We start from the raw sequence: 17444 nt of genomic DNA, 5'->3' as shown, positions 1-17444 counted from the left end.
TTACGCGATGCTAAAACTTCAAACTTTTGGGTCAGCATCACATAGAGAGAGGCGGATGTGACGTCAGTGATGCACCAGCCAATCACGAGCCAAGGAGTGTGCTGGTGCGTGTGTGAGTGCGTGAATACGTGTATGTGTCCGTGTGTGTGTGTGTGTGTGTGTGTGTGTGTGTGTGTGTGTGTGTGTGTGTGTGCGTTGGGAGGGATGGATGCTGTGTATGTGTGTGGGGAACGTGTGTGTATGTGTGTGTGTGTGTGTGTGTGTGTGTGTGTGTGTGTGTGTGTGTGTGTGTGTGTGTGTGTGTGTGTGTGTGTGTGTGTGTGTGTGTGTGTGTGTGTGTGTGTGTGTGTGTGTGTGTGTGTCTGTGTGCGCAAATCAATCCATCTATACTTCATCAACATACTTCATCATCTCTCCTCCCTCTCATTCTCCCTCTCCCCTCCTCTCTCTCTCTCTCTCTCTCTCTCTCTCTCTCTCTCTCTCTCTCTCTCTCTCTCTCTCTCTCTCTCTCTCTCTCTCTCTCTCTCTCTCTCTCTCTCTCTCTCTCTCTCCCCTCGGGGCCTTACGATCCTTTGCATCCTCTCTTAAAAGGTATTTGATCCGCCACAAAACAAGAGTGAAAACGTTTTATATGGAATCTCTTTCGGTGACCCTGAGAGAGAGAGAGAGAGAGAGAGAGAGAGAGAGAGAGAGAGAGAGAGAGAGAGAGAGAGAGAGAGAGAGAGAGAGAGAGAGAGAGAGAGAGAGAGAGAGAGAGAGAGAGAGAGAGAGAGAGAGAGAGAGAGAGAGAGAGAGAGAGAGAGAGAGAGGAATTGGAAAAGCGATAAAAAGAAAAGGAATGGAATACGTAACGAGAAAGAAACACGGGAAGGAAAGACGAGAAAAGAAGGGAAGGAAAGGAAAGGAAAGGAAAAGGAAAGACAGACTCAGAAGAAAAAAATAATGAAAAAGGGGAAAAATGAAACATCGCACACACACACACACACACACACACACACACACACACACACACACACACACGTAACCCACCCCACAGAAAAAAAAGAAAAAGGGGAAAACAATCATAAAATCCCATAAACCATCACACTTTTCCCATCAAGTTTCCCTTCCACTTTTCCTCTTTTCCTGCACATTCGATAGGTTTCCCCCGAGGGACATAACACAGCGCAGTGAGGAGGAAACAAACGCACCATTAAACCCAGGTAAAGACTGAGGGAAAAAGGAAAAAAATAACAACGGAAAACAGAAAAAAACAAAGGGAGGTGGAAACAGAAGCGATTCAGATGCTGGATTTAGGGAAACATTTGAGGGTGAGTGGGAGGGGGAAACATTTCAGGGCCTGCAACATCACCGCCAGGGAAACAAGTGCTTGAGAGAGACAGGGAAAAAAGGGAAAAGTAAAGGGGAAAATTGCATGAAACAAGGAGGTGGAGGAAAGGAGAGGAAGGAGAGGAGAAGGGGGAGGAAGGAAGGACGGTGAAGGGGGGAGGGGAAAAGTATATTTGTCGAGGTAAGGTAAAGTCAAACAAGGACCGAAGGAAGGAAGGAAGGAAGGTTGAGTTGGCAATACTGCTTGGGGTGTTTGTGATTCTCTTTTGTTTTTCTAGTTTTGTTTTGTTTTGGTTTTCCTCTTTTTTTCTTTTGTGTGTTTGTGTGATTTTACTTTTATGATTTCGATTATAAATGGAGAGAATTTTGTGTTAGTTTATTCATAGTTTGTTTTGTTACTTGAAGTTGTTGTGTTCTATTTGTAGATATATCTATCTTTCTATATTTCTATCTATCTAACTGCCTATCTATTTCTCTCTCTCTCTCTCTCTCTCTCTCTCTCTCTCTCTATCCACCTGTCTATTTATCTATCTATCTATCTATCTATCTATTTATCTAACTATTTATAAATCTTACCATCCATTTATCTATGCATCTACCAGCAAACCTATCTACTTACCTACCTATCAGTTTCTCTATTTATCTACCTGTTACTCTACCAGTCTATCTACAATTCAATTAATTCCGAATATCCATTTTCATCTATTATTCAAAAACAATAGAGATGCATTTCAGCCTTAAAAAATGATGTATATTTACTAATTTCCTACATACATCATTTGTTCGGAAAGGTCAGAGTGTATTCTGATCTCAATTAAAAAAAAAAAAAATCCGTCGAATAATACTTTTCTGTTTAATATTCTAATGCCTCGCGGGATCTCACTCAGAATGGAAATTACGGATATTCCCTTATTATTACTGACGACTTCAACTTGTATTAAAATTTCTTATCTTCCTTCCTGCCTCTCTGATTTATTTTCTATCTGAAGAGTGACGAGAGAGAGAGAGAGAGAGAGAGAGAGAGAGAGAGAGAGAGAGAGAGAGAGAGAGAGAGAGAGAGAGAGAGAGAGAGAGAGAGAGAGAGAGAGAGAGAGAGAGAGAGAGAGAGAGAGAGAGAGAGAGAGAGAGAGAGAGAGAGAGAGAGAGAGAGAGAGAGAGAGAGAGAGAGAGAGAGAGAGAGAGAGAGAGAGAGAGAGAGAGAGAGAGAGAGAGAGAGAGAGAGAGAGAGAGAGAGAGAGAGAGAGAGTGTGTGTGTGTGTGTGTGTGTATGTGAGTGTGAGTGAGTGAGTGAGTGAGTGAGTGTACAATAGAACACAATTTTTCTACAATGTTGGTTTCTGGTTGTTGATGAAATGTGATTCCACAGCAAAACCAGCACAAGACTGTACTATTATTAGCCTCAAGGAAATTAAAAACAAGACAATGCACTTTTTGAATTTCCTTCCCACCTTTCCTTCTCATTCCTTTCATCTTCTCACAGAGCAACAAAGAAGACAAGCAGATTAAACTCGAGTAAACACACAATGCCTTCTTGAATTCCCTTCCCACTTTCTTCCTCCTCTTACTTTCTCCACAACAGCAAATGACATAGATGAAAATAGCAACACATTGGACTATATTCTGAAACACTTCTGCACCGCACCTCCTCTGCACTCAGGAGGCTGTAGTTGACGTTACATTGCATTTTGAGGATGCTTTTTTGTTCTTAGCATGAAACTATTAAGATTTCTACATTATTAACATGAAACACTATCTTGAGAACACGGCTGCTCATGTGTGGTATTGAAAACAGTCCTGGTGTGTGAGAGAGCGAAAGAGCAGAGGCTTTTTTAAGAATGTTTTTACGCTTTTAGTGATTGATTAATACGCTTCCTACATCATTAACAAGAGAAACAACCATGAGAACCCGGCTAATTATATCTGTGGCCTTTAAAAATAGTCGTAGTGAGAGAAAAAAACGAAAGAGAGAGCAAACAAAGCGATTCAAAACACAGTCAATTCACGGAGGATGCAACAACTATACCCTCTGCAGCAAGAAACTCACACCTGCGTAGCTTCCGAGGTAACAACAAAAAGGAGCGGCAGGAGCGGCAGCAGCAGCAGCAGTGAAGTGTTCAGTGAGGTGGGGATAAATTTGGTGAAGTCATTACTTTCAGGAGGAGGACCAATTCTCGTTATCTTTCCCACCTCCTCTTGCTCCTTCTCTCTCTCTCTCTCTCTCTCTCTCTCTCTCTAAATGAATAAATAAATAAATAAATAAGCAAATACATGAGTGTGTGTATATATGAGACAGAGGGAGAGAGAGAACGAGAGCGAGAGAGAGAGAGAGAGAGAGAGAGAGAGAGAGAGAGAGAGAGAGAGAGAGAGAGAGAGAGAACTCCCTTTACATTTCCACACAAGGTCACACGGATGAGTTTTCTGGGAAGCTGCGCCAACTGGGAGAGGGAGAGAAAGAGAGGGAGAGGGAGAGGGAGAGAATGAGAAAGTGAGAGAATAGAGAGAGAAAGAAGGAAGTGAAGAAAGTGAAGGAAACAGGAAGAAAGAAAATGACTGAATGGAGGTCACGAAAACGAAATATTTTGTTCAGGTTTCAATATTTTTTTTCTTCCTCTCCATTTTCTTTTCTCTTTTGTCTTGATGTAAACAACCTCTAATATTTTCGTTATCTTTTTTCATTTGGTTTACTCCTTTATTCATTCCCCCTGTTCCTCTTTTATCTCATCCTCCCTTTCACCCTCTATTTCTCTTCCCCTTCTATGTATTTTTGTATTTCTCTCTCTCTCTCTCTCTCTCTCTCTCTCTCTCTCTCTCTCTCTCATCCATTATTTTCTTCCCCATAGCTATTTCTCTCTCTTTTTGTCCTTCTTTTAACCTCCTCCTCCTCCTCCTCCTCCTCCTCCTCCTCCTCCTTCGCCTCCTCCTCGTCCTCCTCCTCCTCCTCTTTCTCCTCCTACTCTTTTACAATCCTTCCTCTTCCTTGATGTGTCATTCATTCTCGCTTCCCTCTTATCTTCCCTCCCTCTCTCCCTCCCTGCTCACCTTCCCTCCTTCCTTCACTTGGATTGGAAGGGGTCATTTTAAATTACCTGGCGGCAGAATTACTCCTGGCAGCACCTGGTATTAGGCAAAGGTTATCTGGAATACCCTGTGATCCTATTCAAGGTCACGCCATCTGGTGGAGTAACGCTAATCCTCTTTATATGGTTTCTGATCCTATTAATTAAGGTATCAAGGTCCTTATAGACGTAATAGTGGAAACAAAAGGTGGCCTATGGATTATTTTCACGGATCTTTAGTTTTTTATGGGTTTTGAATTCTTAGAGACGAATTTATAGATATTATTGGGAGAGTAAAGAGGATTTTTCATGGACTTTGAAGGATTAGCAACTGGATACCCCAAAGCAAAAGCCAAAATTACTCACAAGAGGTAAGTACGAGGTCACCTGTTTGATAATCACACAATATGAGAGAAACATAAGCATTCAAAATGACGTGAAAGGGGAATAAAAATAACTGTTACCTAAGAATCTCCCTCATGTACCAAGAAATATAGACGTAGGAGGTCAAATAAAGAGCAATAATAAAACAACAGCAAAAATAATAATAATAACAACAACAACGGAATCTTAACATAACAAAAAAAGAGGAAAAAAATCGTAAGTACATGAAAAAAATAGTAATACAAGTCTATACAACTGATTGAATATAGAAGGTAAAGTGTAAAAGCATAAAGCAGTAAAACTAATAGAAATAGATAAATAAATGAAGAAAAACTCAAGATAACAAGACAAAATCACACAATTACCACAAAATAAACCAAGACTTGCCATATAAATCACGAAAGACGAGCGGAACATAGAAGAAGTATAAAAACATTGAAAAAGAAATGGAAATGAATAAATAAATAAATAAAACTCAATATAAGACATGAAAAGCACAGTTACACCAAATCATGAAAGACGAGACGAAACATTGAAAATAAAGTACAGAAGCATTAAAATAAACGATTGATAATGAAGAAATAGATGAAGAAAACCTTAATATAAGAAAAAAAGACGCAAAATAACACAGGTGCCCAAGATAACCCAAGACTCGCCACATAAATCACGCAACACAACGCTGTGAAAAAAACTGCACTAATTACTCTCACCCCCTGGGCTTCCTTGATGAGCAGCCCACCTGGGGACACCTGAACTCCAAAGGTCACGCGGGGTCATCCGGGGCACTCACCTGGGTCAGTAAGGTCAATGGCAGCGATCTCGTCATCCTCAGCGTTGGGCTCCGATGGGTGTACCTGGCCCTTAACTTCCTTCCTGACCTTATGGCCTCGGAAGCTGGCCTGGATCTTGGTCGCCGCCTTCTGCACCTCAGGGTCGTTAAGGTCAATGTCTGTAGGGAAGAAAGGTCATTGTTAGGTTTTAGTTGGGTTAGGTTAGGTGAAAGTGAAGGTATGTTATGGTGAGTTTTGTTTGGTCAGGTTGAAATTTGAGCTTGTTGAGTTTGGTTTGGCTTGGTTTGGTTAGATTAAAGTGAAGGTCATGTTAGCTTTAGTTTGGTTGGGTTGGGTTAAAATGAAGGCGTGTTAAGTACGTTTCGTTAAGGTTAAAAATCCGAGTTTGTTGAATTTATGTTTGGTTTGGTTAGGTTAAACTGAAGGTAAATGTAAGGTAAGTGTGGTTCGGTTGGCTTAAAATTAGAGTATATTGAGTCTATGCTAGGTTTGATTTGGTTAGGTTAAAATGAAGATTGAAATATGTTGAGTTTATGTTATGTTTGGCGTGGTTTCGTTTGGTTGGGTTAAAGTGATGGTAAACGTAAGGTAAGTTGAGTTTGGTCAGGTTAAATTTGGTGTTTGTTAAGTTTATTTTATGTTAAGTTGAAGCAAAGATGTTTTAAGTTAAGTGTGGTTTGGTTTAGTTAAGTTGAAATGGGAATATGATATGTTAGGTAAGGATGGATCACATTAGGTTAGGTTAGGTTCAAATCAAACCTTTTATAGAATCTCATCAAATATATCAATTGTTGGAAGGAAAAAAAAAAAAAAAAAACACCAGGTCAAATAAGGTCAGGCTCATTAAGGTGATTGGAAGAGAGAGGAAATAGAGAGAGACGAGATAGAAAAAAGAAATAATTGGATTTGTGATACGAGACAGAGAAGAAACTAAAACATCCCAATAATACACAAACAACACGAAGAAAAACTAACCACCTAAAATAAATTACATAAACAATACTGCGAAGAAAAAAAAAGTATTTGATAAAGATAAGAAAGACTTGAATACCCGATAAGAAAAAAGTGGAAGGTTTGGTTAGGCGAGCGTCAGGAGGGAGCAGGAGCGAGTAAATCAATGTGGTTATTACAGCAGGAAGGAGCACGAAGGAGTGAGGTGGAGACAATTAGGTGGGAGAAAAGACGAAGAAAATAGACCACGAAGCGATAGAGACAAGAAAAAGAAAGATAACAATTTATAGAGTGAAAGGAAGGGGGAATAAATATGAATGGACAAGGGAAAGGAGGAGGAAATATGAAAAAAAGTACGGGAAATAAATATAGATTGACAAGTGAAAGAAGAAAGGAAAGAAATAGAAAAAGTCAAGTATGTGATGATATAAAGAAGAAAAAATATAAGAGTTTATAGAGTTAAAGGAAGGGGAATAAATATGAATAGACAAAGGAAAGGAGAGGAAAAATATAGATCAAGAAGGGGAAGGAGAAAGAAAACACGAAAAATAGAACACGAAGCCATAGAGAAAATGAAAAAAAAAGTGTAACTATTAATAAAACTGAAGGAAGAATGAATGAATATGGATACAAGGTGAAGAGTTGAAAAATGTAAAATGTATTGAATTAGACGATGAAGAGAAGAAAAAAAACTAGAAAATATACAATCTTTAATCTAATCTATACCTCATATTCAGTTCCATGTCCGAAAACAAAGAAAAAAAAAAACAAGTAATTAAAAAAAAAAAAAGAAAACGAAATAGCTAGACTGAAAAAAAATTAAAGAAAACGAAGAAAAACATACATTTACATAACGATCCACAAAGAGAAGAAAAAAAGTAATAATAGTCGCAGCCTGTGTTAGACAAAGGAAAATAAACCAAGGGTAGGTCAGCGTGATGAAATACAAAGGGAGAGGATAACAGAGCGGTCGTGATTACCAGAATGCAAAGGAAGGCCAAAGGGAGACAAAAGGGAGCATTGTACTTTAGCTGACATCAATGGAAAGGGAGGGAAAGGGAGGGAAAGATTAGGTGAGTTTATCAGTGGTGAAGTGATGGGAGAGACGGAGGGACGGAGAGAAGGGAGAAGGAGAAAGGTCAGTAGTGAAATGATGCGCAAGGAAGATGAGAGAGAGAGAGAGAGAGAGAGAGAGAGAGAGAGAGAGAGAGAGAGAGAGAGAGAGAGAGAGAGAGAGAGAAAGGTCAGATAAGATCACTGGCAGACATGAAGATGAAGGGTTGAGTTGTATAAGACCAGATCGATAGGAAGATTTTTTCTTTGCTTTTCAATCCCAAGCAAAAAAGAAAAAAAAGATAAAGAAATACACACGAATGAATAATAACATGTGCTTTAACTGAACGAAAAAATGGACTCAATATATTCATGCTAATAAGAGATCACAACATGGACACTTTTTTGCACATCTGTCCTGTTAGAAAATACAGTAAACACCACAGAATCAACCTTGTTTCCTGTTTCTCCCTCTCCTTTTCATTGTATCCATAGAAACTTTCCTTACGCAACTCTTAATGGCATAGAAAAACACCCGTACCATTGAGAGACGATAAGACTCAATACTAAACCCAACCACAACCTTAACTAAAAAGAACTGGAGATACAAGGCAAAAAAATAAAGCAGTAATAAACTCGTGAAGGCTAAAAATTGACCAAATACACTAAACAACAACGCTTTATAGGCAAAAAAAAAAAAAAAAAAAAATTACTCTATGCACCAAGTCACTGTCTGCAGCTCAGGATCATCCCATCAAGCTAAAAACAAACCCAGGTACAAGCAACTGACCAACAGACACAGCTAAAAATTGACCTACACAAAAAAACACAGCCCCTTGATAGCCTAAAAATTACCTTATGCACACACTAACTCTCCGTAGCTCAAGATTACCCTACCAAGCCGCCGACGTAACTTCCGCCGCAGCAAGGGAGGGGCTGAGGTCTAGCTAACCCGGCTTCTCTCTCACCCTTGCAGCGCTGGAGGGTAAATGAATACCTCGGAGGGCACTGCAGGAGGTAAGTGTGGTAATGAGGGAGGGAAGGGAAGGCTGGGCTGCTCCCGTGGACTCGTGAGGTGAATAACCAGAGCAGGGGCAAAAAATTATCGTGGAAAATTGTTTGAGTTACGGTGAGAGAAAGGGTTATATGGTACCTGTTTGATATATGAGTGAGAGATAAGAGAGATTCGCTGATTGTTGGTGAATTTAGAGGAATAGATAAAGGAAGATGAAATATACAGAGGAAGATCGATAGAATTACTTAGAAAATCGACATAATTACTCAGAATGAATGAAAATGAGGTTATGTGGTGCTTGTTTTGCTTCACGTGTGGGAGATTGAAAAGTTTTGCAGGTTGTTTGTGAATTAAGAGGAAAAGAAAATGACAAAAGTAAAGAGTAACACAAGTGAAGACCAGACTCTGAAAAAATGGAAGGAAAAAAGAAAAGACAAAAAAACACGGCGACTTTAAAATACCGCAAGTAAAAAAAGAGAGAAAAATGGGAAACAAAAAGAAAAAAAAGAGAAAGAAAAAAAAGAAAACAAAACAAAAACTGGAAGATAACGCTAGTGTCTTTAAAACAAACACACGGACCCACAAACAAACACATATAAAAAAAAAAAAAAAAAGAGGATAAAAAGAAAATGAATACGCAGACAAAAAAAAAAAAACAACAACTAAAAAACAATAACAAAAATAAAGCAAGCAACGAAAACAATATAAAAAAATAAATATGCAAATAATACTGAAAAAAATGCAGAAAAATAAAGAAATAGAGAACCTTTAAGAGATACAAGAAGAAAACGTGTAAGCATTTCAGGTCATGTCAAGTCAGGCCAGAAACACCATAGTAAAGAGGTCAGGTTAGGTGATGCAGGTCAAAAACATCCCAGGGAGAGGACAAGCTTTTGAGCAAATAACACAGGAGAGAGAGAGAGAGAGAGAGAGAGAGGAGAGAGGCCTTTGTGAGAGCAAGGGAGGGTGGGAGAGAAGGAGAGGGGAGGGACTTAGAGGACGGTGAGTGGTAAGAAGAAAGACCTGAAAGAGAGAGAGAGAGAGAGAGAGAGAGAGAGAGAGAGAGAGAGAGAGAGAGAGAGAGAGAGAGAGAGAGAGAGAGAGAGAGAGAGAGAGAGAGAGAGAGAGAGAGAGAGAGAGAGAGAGAGAGAGAGAGAGAGTATTTTCTTAGCTCTAGATTCAACACAAGGATTACAGGGGAACGCTGCAGAGGAGGAGTAGGAGTAGAAGTAGGAGTAGGGGGAAGAAGAAGAGAGGAGGAGGAGGAGGAGGAGGAGGAGGAGGAGGAGGAGGAGAGTTGAAGAGGGTCCTAAAAATGTTGCTAAAACAAGAGAAAGAATAGAGAGAAAAAAAGAAAACACTGGAGGAGATAAAAGAAAGCATACACACACACACACACACACACACACACACACACACACACACACACACACACACACACACACAGGTGAGGTGAGGCGAGGATGCGCTAATTACTTGGCCCTACCTGTTCATTACCTGCTGTCACCAATTAGGAACATTCAGGTGATCAACCCATGATGGGGGGGCGGGGGTGGGGGACAAAAATAACAAAAAAACAACCTGATTATAGCGTAACTACCTCGTTCATTAATACAACCCCAATCTGCCGCAGTCTGCCCTCCACTAACACCATTTTCTATGATGGAAATTGACTAGCAGCCCGAATCCCGTTTTCTTTCATGTATACAATATTTATAGATAGAAAAAAATGCGTGTACTTTTTTACCTCCCTCCTCCTCCTCCTCCCCCTCCTCCTATCCCTGTTAACTTGCTCCCCCTCCTCCCCTCCTCCTCCTCTGCTCTCTGTCTCCCCTCCCACCACCCCTTCCGTTAATGGACATGTAAAATTCATGTTGCGCAGAGAGAGAGAGAGAGAGAGAGAGAGAGAGAGAGAGAGAGAGAGAGAGAGAGAGAGAGCCTATATCAAGCAATACCATCCATTTTTATAATGTTTTTCTTTTGGAAACACTTTTTCTGTAACATTTGGCAAACCTCCTCTACATCTTCAAAACTAATATCAACAAACAAAAATAACAAGAACGATAACAACTTCCTTAATAATCTCCCTATTTTCAAAATTTTCGTGGTCTCATTAAACTATTTTAACAGACAGCTGTGAAATTAAGGTTTTTAAAGGTGTCTTCACGATTCCAGTTACAGTTCAAAAATTTACCTGAAGATAATCTCTTTGGTCTCTGAAAAGTCCTGGTGAGATAACGAAGCATTTTAGTTAATTGATATGCAGTTTCAGGGAAAGAGACAGTCATTAGAGGCTGATTAACTCTCTCTGTGGCTCTTGAAAACAGTCGTGATGAGAGAATAAAGTGTTTCAGTGAGTTGATCTGCACGATTATCTCTGTGGTCTCTGAAAACAGTTCTAAAGAGATACCAAAGACTTTCAGATAATTAATATGCAGTTTTAGATCAAGAAACACTCATGGAAAGCTGATTAATCAATGACCTTTGAAAACAGATGTGGCGAGAGAATAAAGTGTTTTAGTGAGTTAATCTGCACTATCATTGACAAGAGACACCCAGGCACCCTGACAAATCATCCCCATGGCTTCTGAAAACAGTCCTGGCTAGAGAACAAAGCGTTTCAGAGGGGAGAGTCACAGTACACCAGGAGACGATCCCTTCACTCCCTTCACGACATAACAGCATCACACCTTCAATCAAGACACTCCCCTCTGCCAGCGTGTCGAAATTCAGGACTAACTGGCGTTGAATTGAGGCAAATCTTCATCCCTAGGTGACTGAGAGATGCCTGAGTGACAAACAGTGACATGATTGTTAGATTACTGGAAGGCGGAGTGAAGCAACGAGGGAAGGAGGGAGGGAGGAGATCAGGGAGCGAGTGAGGGAGGATCTTTCGTGTTGCTGGGACAATGCTCTACAGGTGATAATGATTACTGATTCCTCATTCCCTCCTAAGCTATCTCTGGTGAACGTGTATCTATACAAGCTAATTATCACTCCTGTCCCGTCTGACATACAACTATACCAGACACATTTCAATGCTGATAGTGCAGTGACAGAATAAGTACAATGTAATCAATAGTTGAGTAGAACGACGTTAAACATCAAACTAATTAAGATTCACTACACAAGCAGAAATGATAACAATACAGAGTTGGCTTAACCTACTACTACTACTACTACTACTACCACCACCACCACAACGACCACCACCACTCCTCCATCCCACACACACAAGCACACGGGCCGCGCTGCCATCTTGCGTGTTGAGGCGAGTCCAGCTTTTGTTCGCCCCGCCACCTTGAGAGGGCGGAAAGAAAGGCCGCCTTGAAGCTCGTCTTTCTGCGCGGAGTGACGCACATCCTTGACTCCAGCGCCCCGGTGACCTGCACAAGGACCTGCGGAGCCCCTCGTGGAGTAGCGCCTCTCATGTGCCACTTAAGCTGCAGGTCAGATTACTGTGCTAAGGTGAGCGCCTTACTAAAACATACAATGGCAGGAACCTTCGTATTTTACTTCCCGCCGTAGTTTATTGATAGATTAGGCAGTGCAGTTAATCATAGTCACAAGCATAAGAGTCAGTAAGAATATATCAAAGGGCACTTAATTTTTACTGCTTACCATAAATCATAATAGAAAACAGATATCTTAACACTGGCCACTGCATATAAGTGAGGTTGTACTAAGATTACACTGCGACAGTTATGTATGCGTTTACTGCCTTTAGATTAGATAGGACAGTTCGTCACAGCCAGAATTTAGTAGCAAGTATATTGCTAGTATTAGTGGTGGTGGTGGTGGCGTTGGTACAAACAGCAGACAACAAGAGTCTCTCCTTGACAGTAGAGCAAACATGTTGACTCTCTTTTCTCAATGTCACGGACGCCCCCACAGTAATTTCCCCACCTGAAAACACCTGAGCACGGCATCACAGTACAACACTGTATCGCCACTAGTCTGTAATGGATCCTAACTTCAGATGTTTCCTCCTGTTTTACCCTTGAGTTCTCCTTTCTATGCGAATGTTCCAGCTGTTTTGGCGCCTTTTCCCACGGTATTTTGCTCACTGGGCGGCCTTTCCACACACTGAATGGCCTACATATTCTCGTACTGTGTAAAGCATTGCTACATTCAAATTCAGTACGCTTTCGGAGGATACTTTTAGCTAATAATTGGCCAAAGTATTCCCGAGCTGCTTACTGCAACATTACCTTAAAATCCAACAAACCTTCTCTTCTTTTCTTTTATTACATCGGTCACTGGGCAACATCTTTTCTTTTTCTTTTTCACCTACTGACAAATGGATGCATTTCCTTCTGGCCACATGAAGGTACACTACCAACGAACGGGAACAGAACCAGGGCCGGCCGAGCTCTATTGTGAAGGAGGGACTTGTGTCTCTAACGTTCTTGAAGAGTATAGTCTCACGATCATGTTCTTAACTCATGGATTGATGTAAGTGCCGTTGTTGAAAAGTAATAGCAAACACACATCCAACAAATATATTCTTCACCTCGCAACGTTTCTAGTACCAGAGAGTGAGCAACAAATACAAACACTCTTCAGTTATTTCCAATCAATTGCATCATCTCTTAGCCCCAATTCTTTGCAGCACTTCAAGCCCTCTCCTCCAACTAACCTGTCCAGCTGCTGTACCACTTAACATAAAATCGCTAAGAGTATAGAGCAGAGAGAATGAGAAAGAGCAGAGAGCAGAGAGAGAGAGAGAGAGAGAGAGAGAGAGAGAGAGAGAGAGAGAGAGAGAGAGAGAGAGAAAGGGGAAGCACGAAGAGAGGGATGCTTTCAGGAGATTCACACCAGAGGGAGTTAGCGCATCCCACCACTGCCACCAATTGTATTCGTGGCAGCCTTTTAACAGGTATCTAGGGGGATATACTCAGGTACCAGGTGAGGCTGAGAATGGCGCCCCCTTTTCTCCTACCTCCCCTTAGTGAGTGTAAATTACGTACCTCGAGTAGGATTTTTTTCTGTTAAGAGTTGAGGTTTAAAGATCATATGCCTGAGAATGGATTTTTTTTGTCTTTATTCTTTTTGCCTTTTGAGCCTGGAAATAATGGAGTCCTTATGTTGTGAAGTAATGCGTGTAATTATTGGGTTTTGGGGAGAGAGAGAGAGAGAGAGAGAGAGAGAGAGAGAGAGAGAGAGAGAGAGAGAGAGAGAGAGAGACTGGAGGCTGTTGTTGTGGTGCAATGACTGATTACAAGAGAAAGGTGTTAGAGCGAGAGAGAGAGAGAGAGAGAGAGAGAGAGAGAGAGAGAGAGAGACTCACATACACACAAACATTCATCTTTCAAGGCAATTTCATTTCAATTTCAGTTCCCTCTTCCTTCTTTCCCTCCCTGTTTACTTATTTCCTCTCCCTTTCCCTCCACAATTCCTTCATCATCATGTAGCTCTCTCTCTCTCTCTCTCTCTCTCTCTCTTTCTCTTGGCGGTTGGAGAAATTGCAAATGGTTTCATCTCAACTTATTACATTAATTTGCGTTTGTGTGTATTTGTGTGTGTGTGTGTGTGTGTGTGTGTGTGTGTGTGTGTGTGTGTGTGTGTGTGTGTGTGTGTGTGTGTGTGTGTGTGTGTGTGTGTGTGTGTTGTTTTCTCTCTCTGCGCATCTTGTTTCATCTGTTATTCTTTCGTTATTTCTTTCTCTTCTTTTCGCTTGATCTTTTCTCCCATTCCTGATCTCTCTCTCTCTCTCTCTCTCTCTCTCTCTCTCTCTCTCTCTGTGCTCCTAACTTTTCCTTCCTTTCCTTTTCTCTTCATTTCTTTCTACTTTTCTTTAATTTTTCTCTTGTTTCTTCATAAATCGTAAGTTTCTCTCTATTCCTAACTTTCTCCTTCCTCTTCTCTTTCTCCTTTACCTTTCCCTTTAGTCTTCCACACATTTCCCTCCCTCCCTCTCTCCATCTCCTATTTCTCCTCCTTCCTCTTACTCTTTCCCTGCAATCACGGCATCTTTTCTCTTCCTGACTTTTCCTTCCTCTCCTCTCCTCTCTTCCTCTTTGTCTTTCACCTCTCCCTTTTCTCCTTCAAATATATCCCATCCTCCTCTCATCATCCTTTCTCGTCAGTCATTTTTCATTCCCTATCTTCTTTTTTCCTCCCCTCTTCCAAAAATTTTCCTCCTTCCCCTCATCATCATCATCCAGCGTTGCTCTTCATCCCTCCCTCTTCCCCGTCCCTCCTCCTCATTTCTGATGCTAAATACTCTTTACTAAGTGCTCCTCTTTAAAGGGGGAGAGAGGGAGTAGAGAGGGACAGAATCGACTTGTCTCCTGAAGCTGATTTGACCTTATCTGACCCAGCTTGACCTGACCTGGTGTGGTAATCCTTCGCGTTCTAGCCTGAGCTCTAGGTTGGAATAATTATTTTGAGCAGGATAAGTTTCTCTTGACTTCGCCACTACCAAGTTCTTAATTGAATTTGGAACTTTTGTGATACACCTTTTGGTTAATTAAAGTGTCTACCTGCCTGTTGTTGTTACTGTTTTATGTTTCAGAGTTTGCTTTTTTTTTTTCCTCTAAGTGAAGTTTAAAGTCTGTTTGCAGTTTAGTTTAATCACTGCCACCACCACCCCCACCTACACCTCCACCACCACCATCACTACTAACAACAAAATCAGCAATGGCAACAATAGTAAAAACAAACCGTGATTTATTGTAGTTGTCAATATTTTTGTTTATCCGTTCATCTGTTTCCTAGTCGAGTTATCCATCATGTTATTCTTCAAATGAATCCTCACCGTCTGCTTTTTTTTATGCTTATATTTCGAATGCATATTTTCAGCAGAATCATTAAGAACATTTCCAGAACGTTTAATTTTCCAGAAAGTTACGCGCTTGCATTTCTCTTTTTTCATGTATTTTTATTTTCATATATTAACGTAGTCATTTCATAAAACACACACACACACACACACACACACACACACACACACACACACACACACACACACACACACACATAAAGAAAACAAAACAATCACATCTATCGCAATTAAATCTTCAAAACACATACGAATTTCACTCATTTCCTTTCAAGAACATACCGAAAAAATAAATAAATCAATAAATAAATGAATAAATGAATAGATAAAACACAGAAAATGAAAGAAAGTCACACCTATCTCATTTCTAAATAAAAAAAGACTATAAATTTAACTTACTTTCCAACAAGAATTTACCGAACGAATGAAACACACACACACACACACACACACACACACACACACACACACACATACTTACGCACACAGACACCCCGAACACACACACATACGTCCTAGTTTCCAATCACCCTTCCCACTTTCATTCCCTTTTTCGCTGCCGTCCTGCCTCCCATTATCCCTCCTTCTCCCCTCCTTCCTTCCTGAGGCGACGAACATTCCCCGGGGCTAAGAATTTACATCTGGATCAAGGGCGTTGGAAGATAGGGAAGGCGAGGACGAAGGCGGCGATGTAAAGGAGAAGAGCGTGAGCGAGTAGGACCATCTTTCGCTTGCTCGTAGAATAACAGGAACTAGCAAGGGAAGGGAAAATAAATACGGTTTCAATCTGTCTGTCTGTTTCTCTCTCTCTCTCTCTCTCTCTCTCTCTCTCTCTCTCTCTGTGTGTGTGTGTTACTGTTTTCGTTTCGTCTTTCTCTTTGTGTCTTTTCTATCTTTCCTTCTCCATCTATCCTGTTCTCCCCCCTCCACTTTCTCTCTCTCTCTCTGCTCTTATTTTCGTTTCATCTTTCTCTCTTTATCACTGTTTGTCTCTCTCTCTCTCTCTCTCTCTCTCTCTCTCTCTCTCTCTCTCTCTCTCTCTCTCTCTCTCTCTCTCTCCCCACAGACCCATAACACCACGGCTTGTTGACACGTTCGGAACACGTTTTACACCCACCATCGTGTTGTTGATGCATATGTTTACACCCTGTTCACTATCCTGTCACCTGCCGCACCGCACACCTGACCCCCCCCCCACCATAGTATACCTTCGCACCTTTAATTCTACGGTAAATGCGCCACTACCCAGCCTTGTCACACCTGCGCATCTAATCGTCTGGTTTTAAACACTATTTCACCTGCAAATGGCGAGCCACTCATCACTCACCTGTCTTACCTGTCGTCAGGGTTATAAATCTGTCGCACCTGTCCTTGTCTGGTCCGCTCTCACATTCAGACATACAGACACACAGACACACGTACGCATATCCTCCACTGGTATTTTTTCTCTGGCGCTCTCTCTCTCTCTCTCTCTCTCTCTCTCTCTCTCTCTTATTTCTATTCTACGGTTCACTTTAATTTTTTCATTTTTTCATTCTTTTTTTTTACGAGAGCGTCAAAATATTCCGGCTTTTCTTTCTCTCGTTCATTTTTTAAAACAAATTTTCACTTGGTCGATCTCTTAAATGCCTCACGCACAAACACACACACACACACACACACACACACACACACACACACACACACACACACACACCTAATCAATTAATAACCAGGTGAGAATATTAACACTCCTTACGTGAGGGAAGTATTTTTTTCCTCTCCTCTTCGTCTAAACAATTAATTTTTTTTCTCCCTCTCCCTCTCCCTCATAACACGCATTGATAAATCTTGCCACAGTGGGAAAACTTTTGGGGAGGGAAAAGATTTGAAACATTCTAAACCTCGAGGTGGAAAGAGGAAGAGGAGGAAGAGGAGGAAAAGGAGGGGAGAGAGAAAGCTGAAAGAAGAAGAGAGCTAGGGAATGGTGGTGATAGATGGTGAGGGGGTGGAGAGGAGATGGAGAAGAGGTGGAGTAGGTGACGGTGATGAGGGTAAGTGAAGGGAAGTGAATGGGGAACAGGAAAAGGAGATAGCGGTGG

At 41.0% G+C, this 17444-nt stretch overlaps 1 protein-coding gene across 6 annotated transcripts in view; it reads right to left on the bottom strand.

Moving 5' to 3' along the window:
* LOC123510766 (neuromodulin-like) overlaps positions 1–17444 on the bottom strand; it is a 151232-nt gene that overhangs the window by 30637 nt on the left and 103151 nt on the right. For all 6 annotated transcript variants that reach the window (XM_045266124.1, XM_045266127.1, XM_045266122.1 and 3 more), the window contains one exon: positions 5560–5718. In XM_045266124.1, coding sequence (XP_045122059.1) covers positions 5560–5718 — 159 coding nt within the window. The remainder of the gene's footprint in view (positions 1–5559; positions 5719–17444) is intronic.

The sequence above is a fragment of the Portunus trituberculatus genome, chromosome 30 (genome assembly GCF_017591435.1).
Source record: "Portunus trituberculatus isolate SZX2019 chromosome 30, ASM1759143v1, whole genome shotgun sequence".
Lineage (NCBI taxonomy): Eukaryota > Metazoa > Arthropoda > Malacostraca > Decapoda > Portunidae > Portunus > Portunus trituberculatus.
Note: the sequence above shows the minus strand (reverse complement) of the source record. Positions and strands in the feature narration are given on the sequence as shown.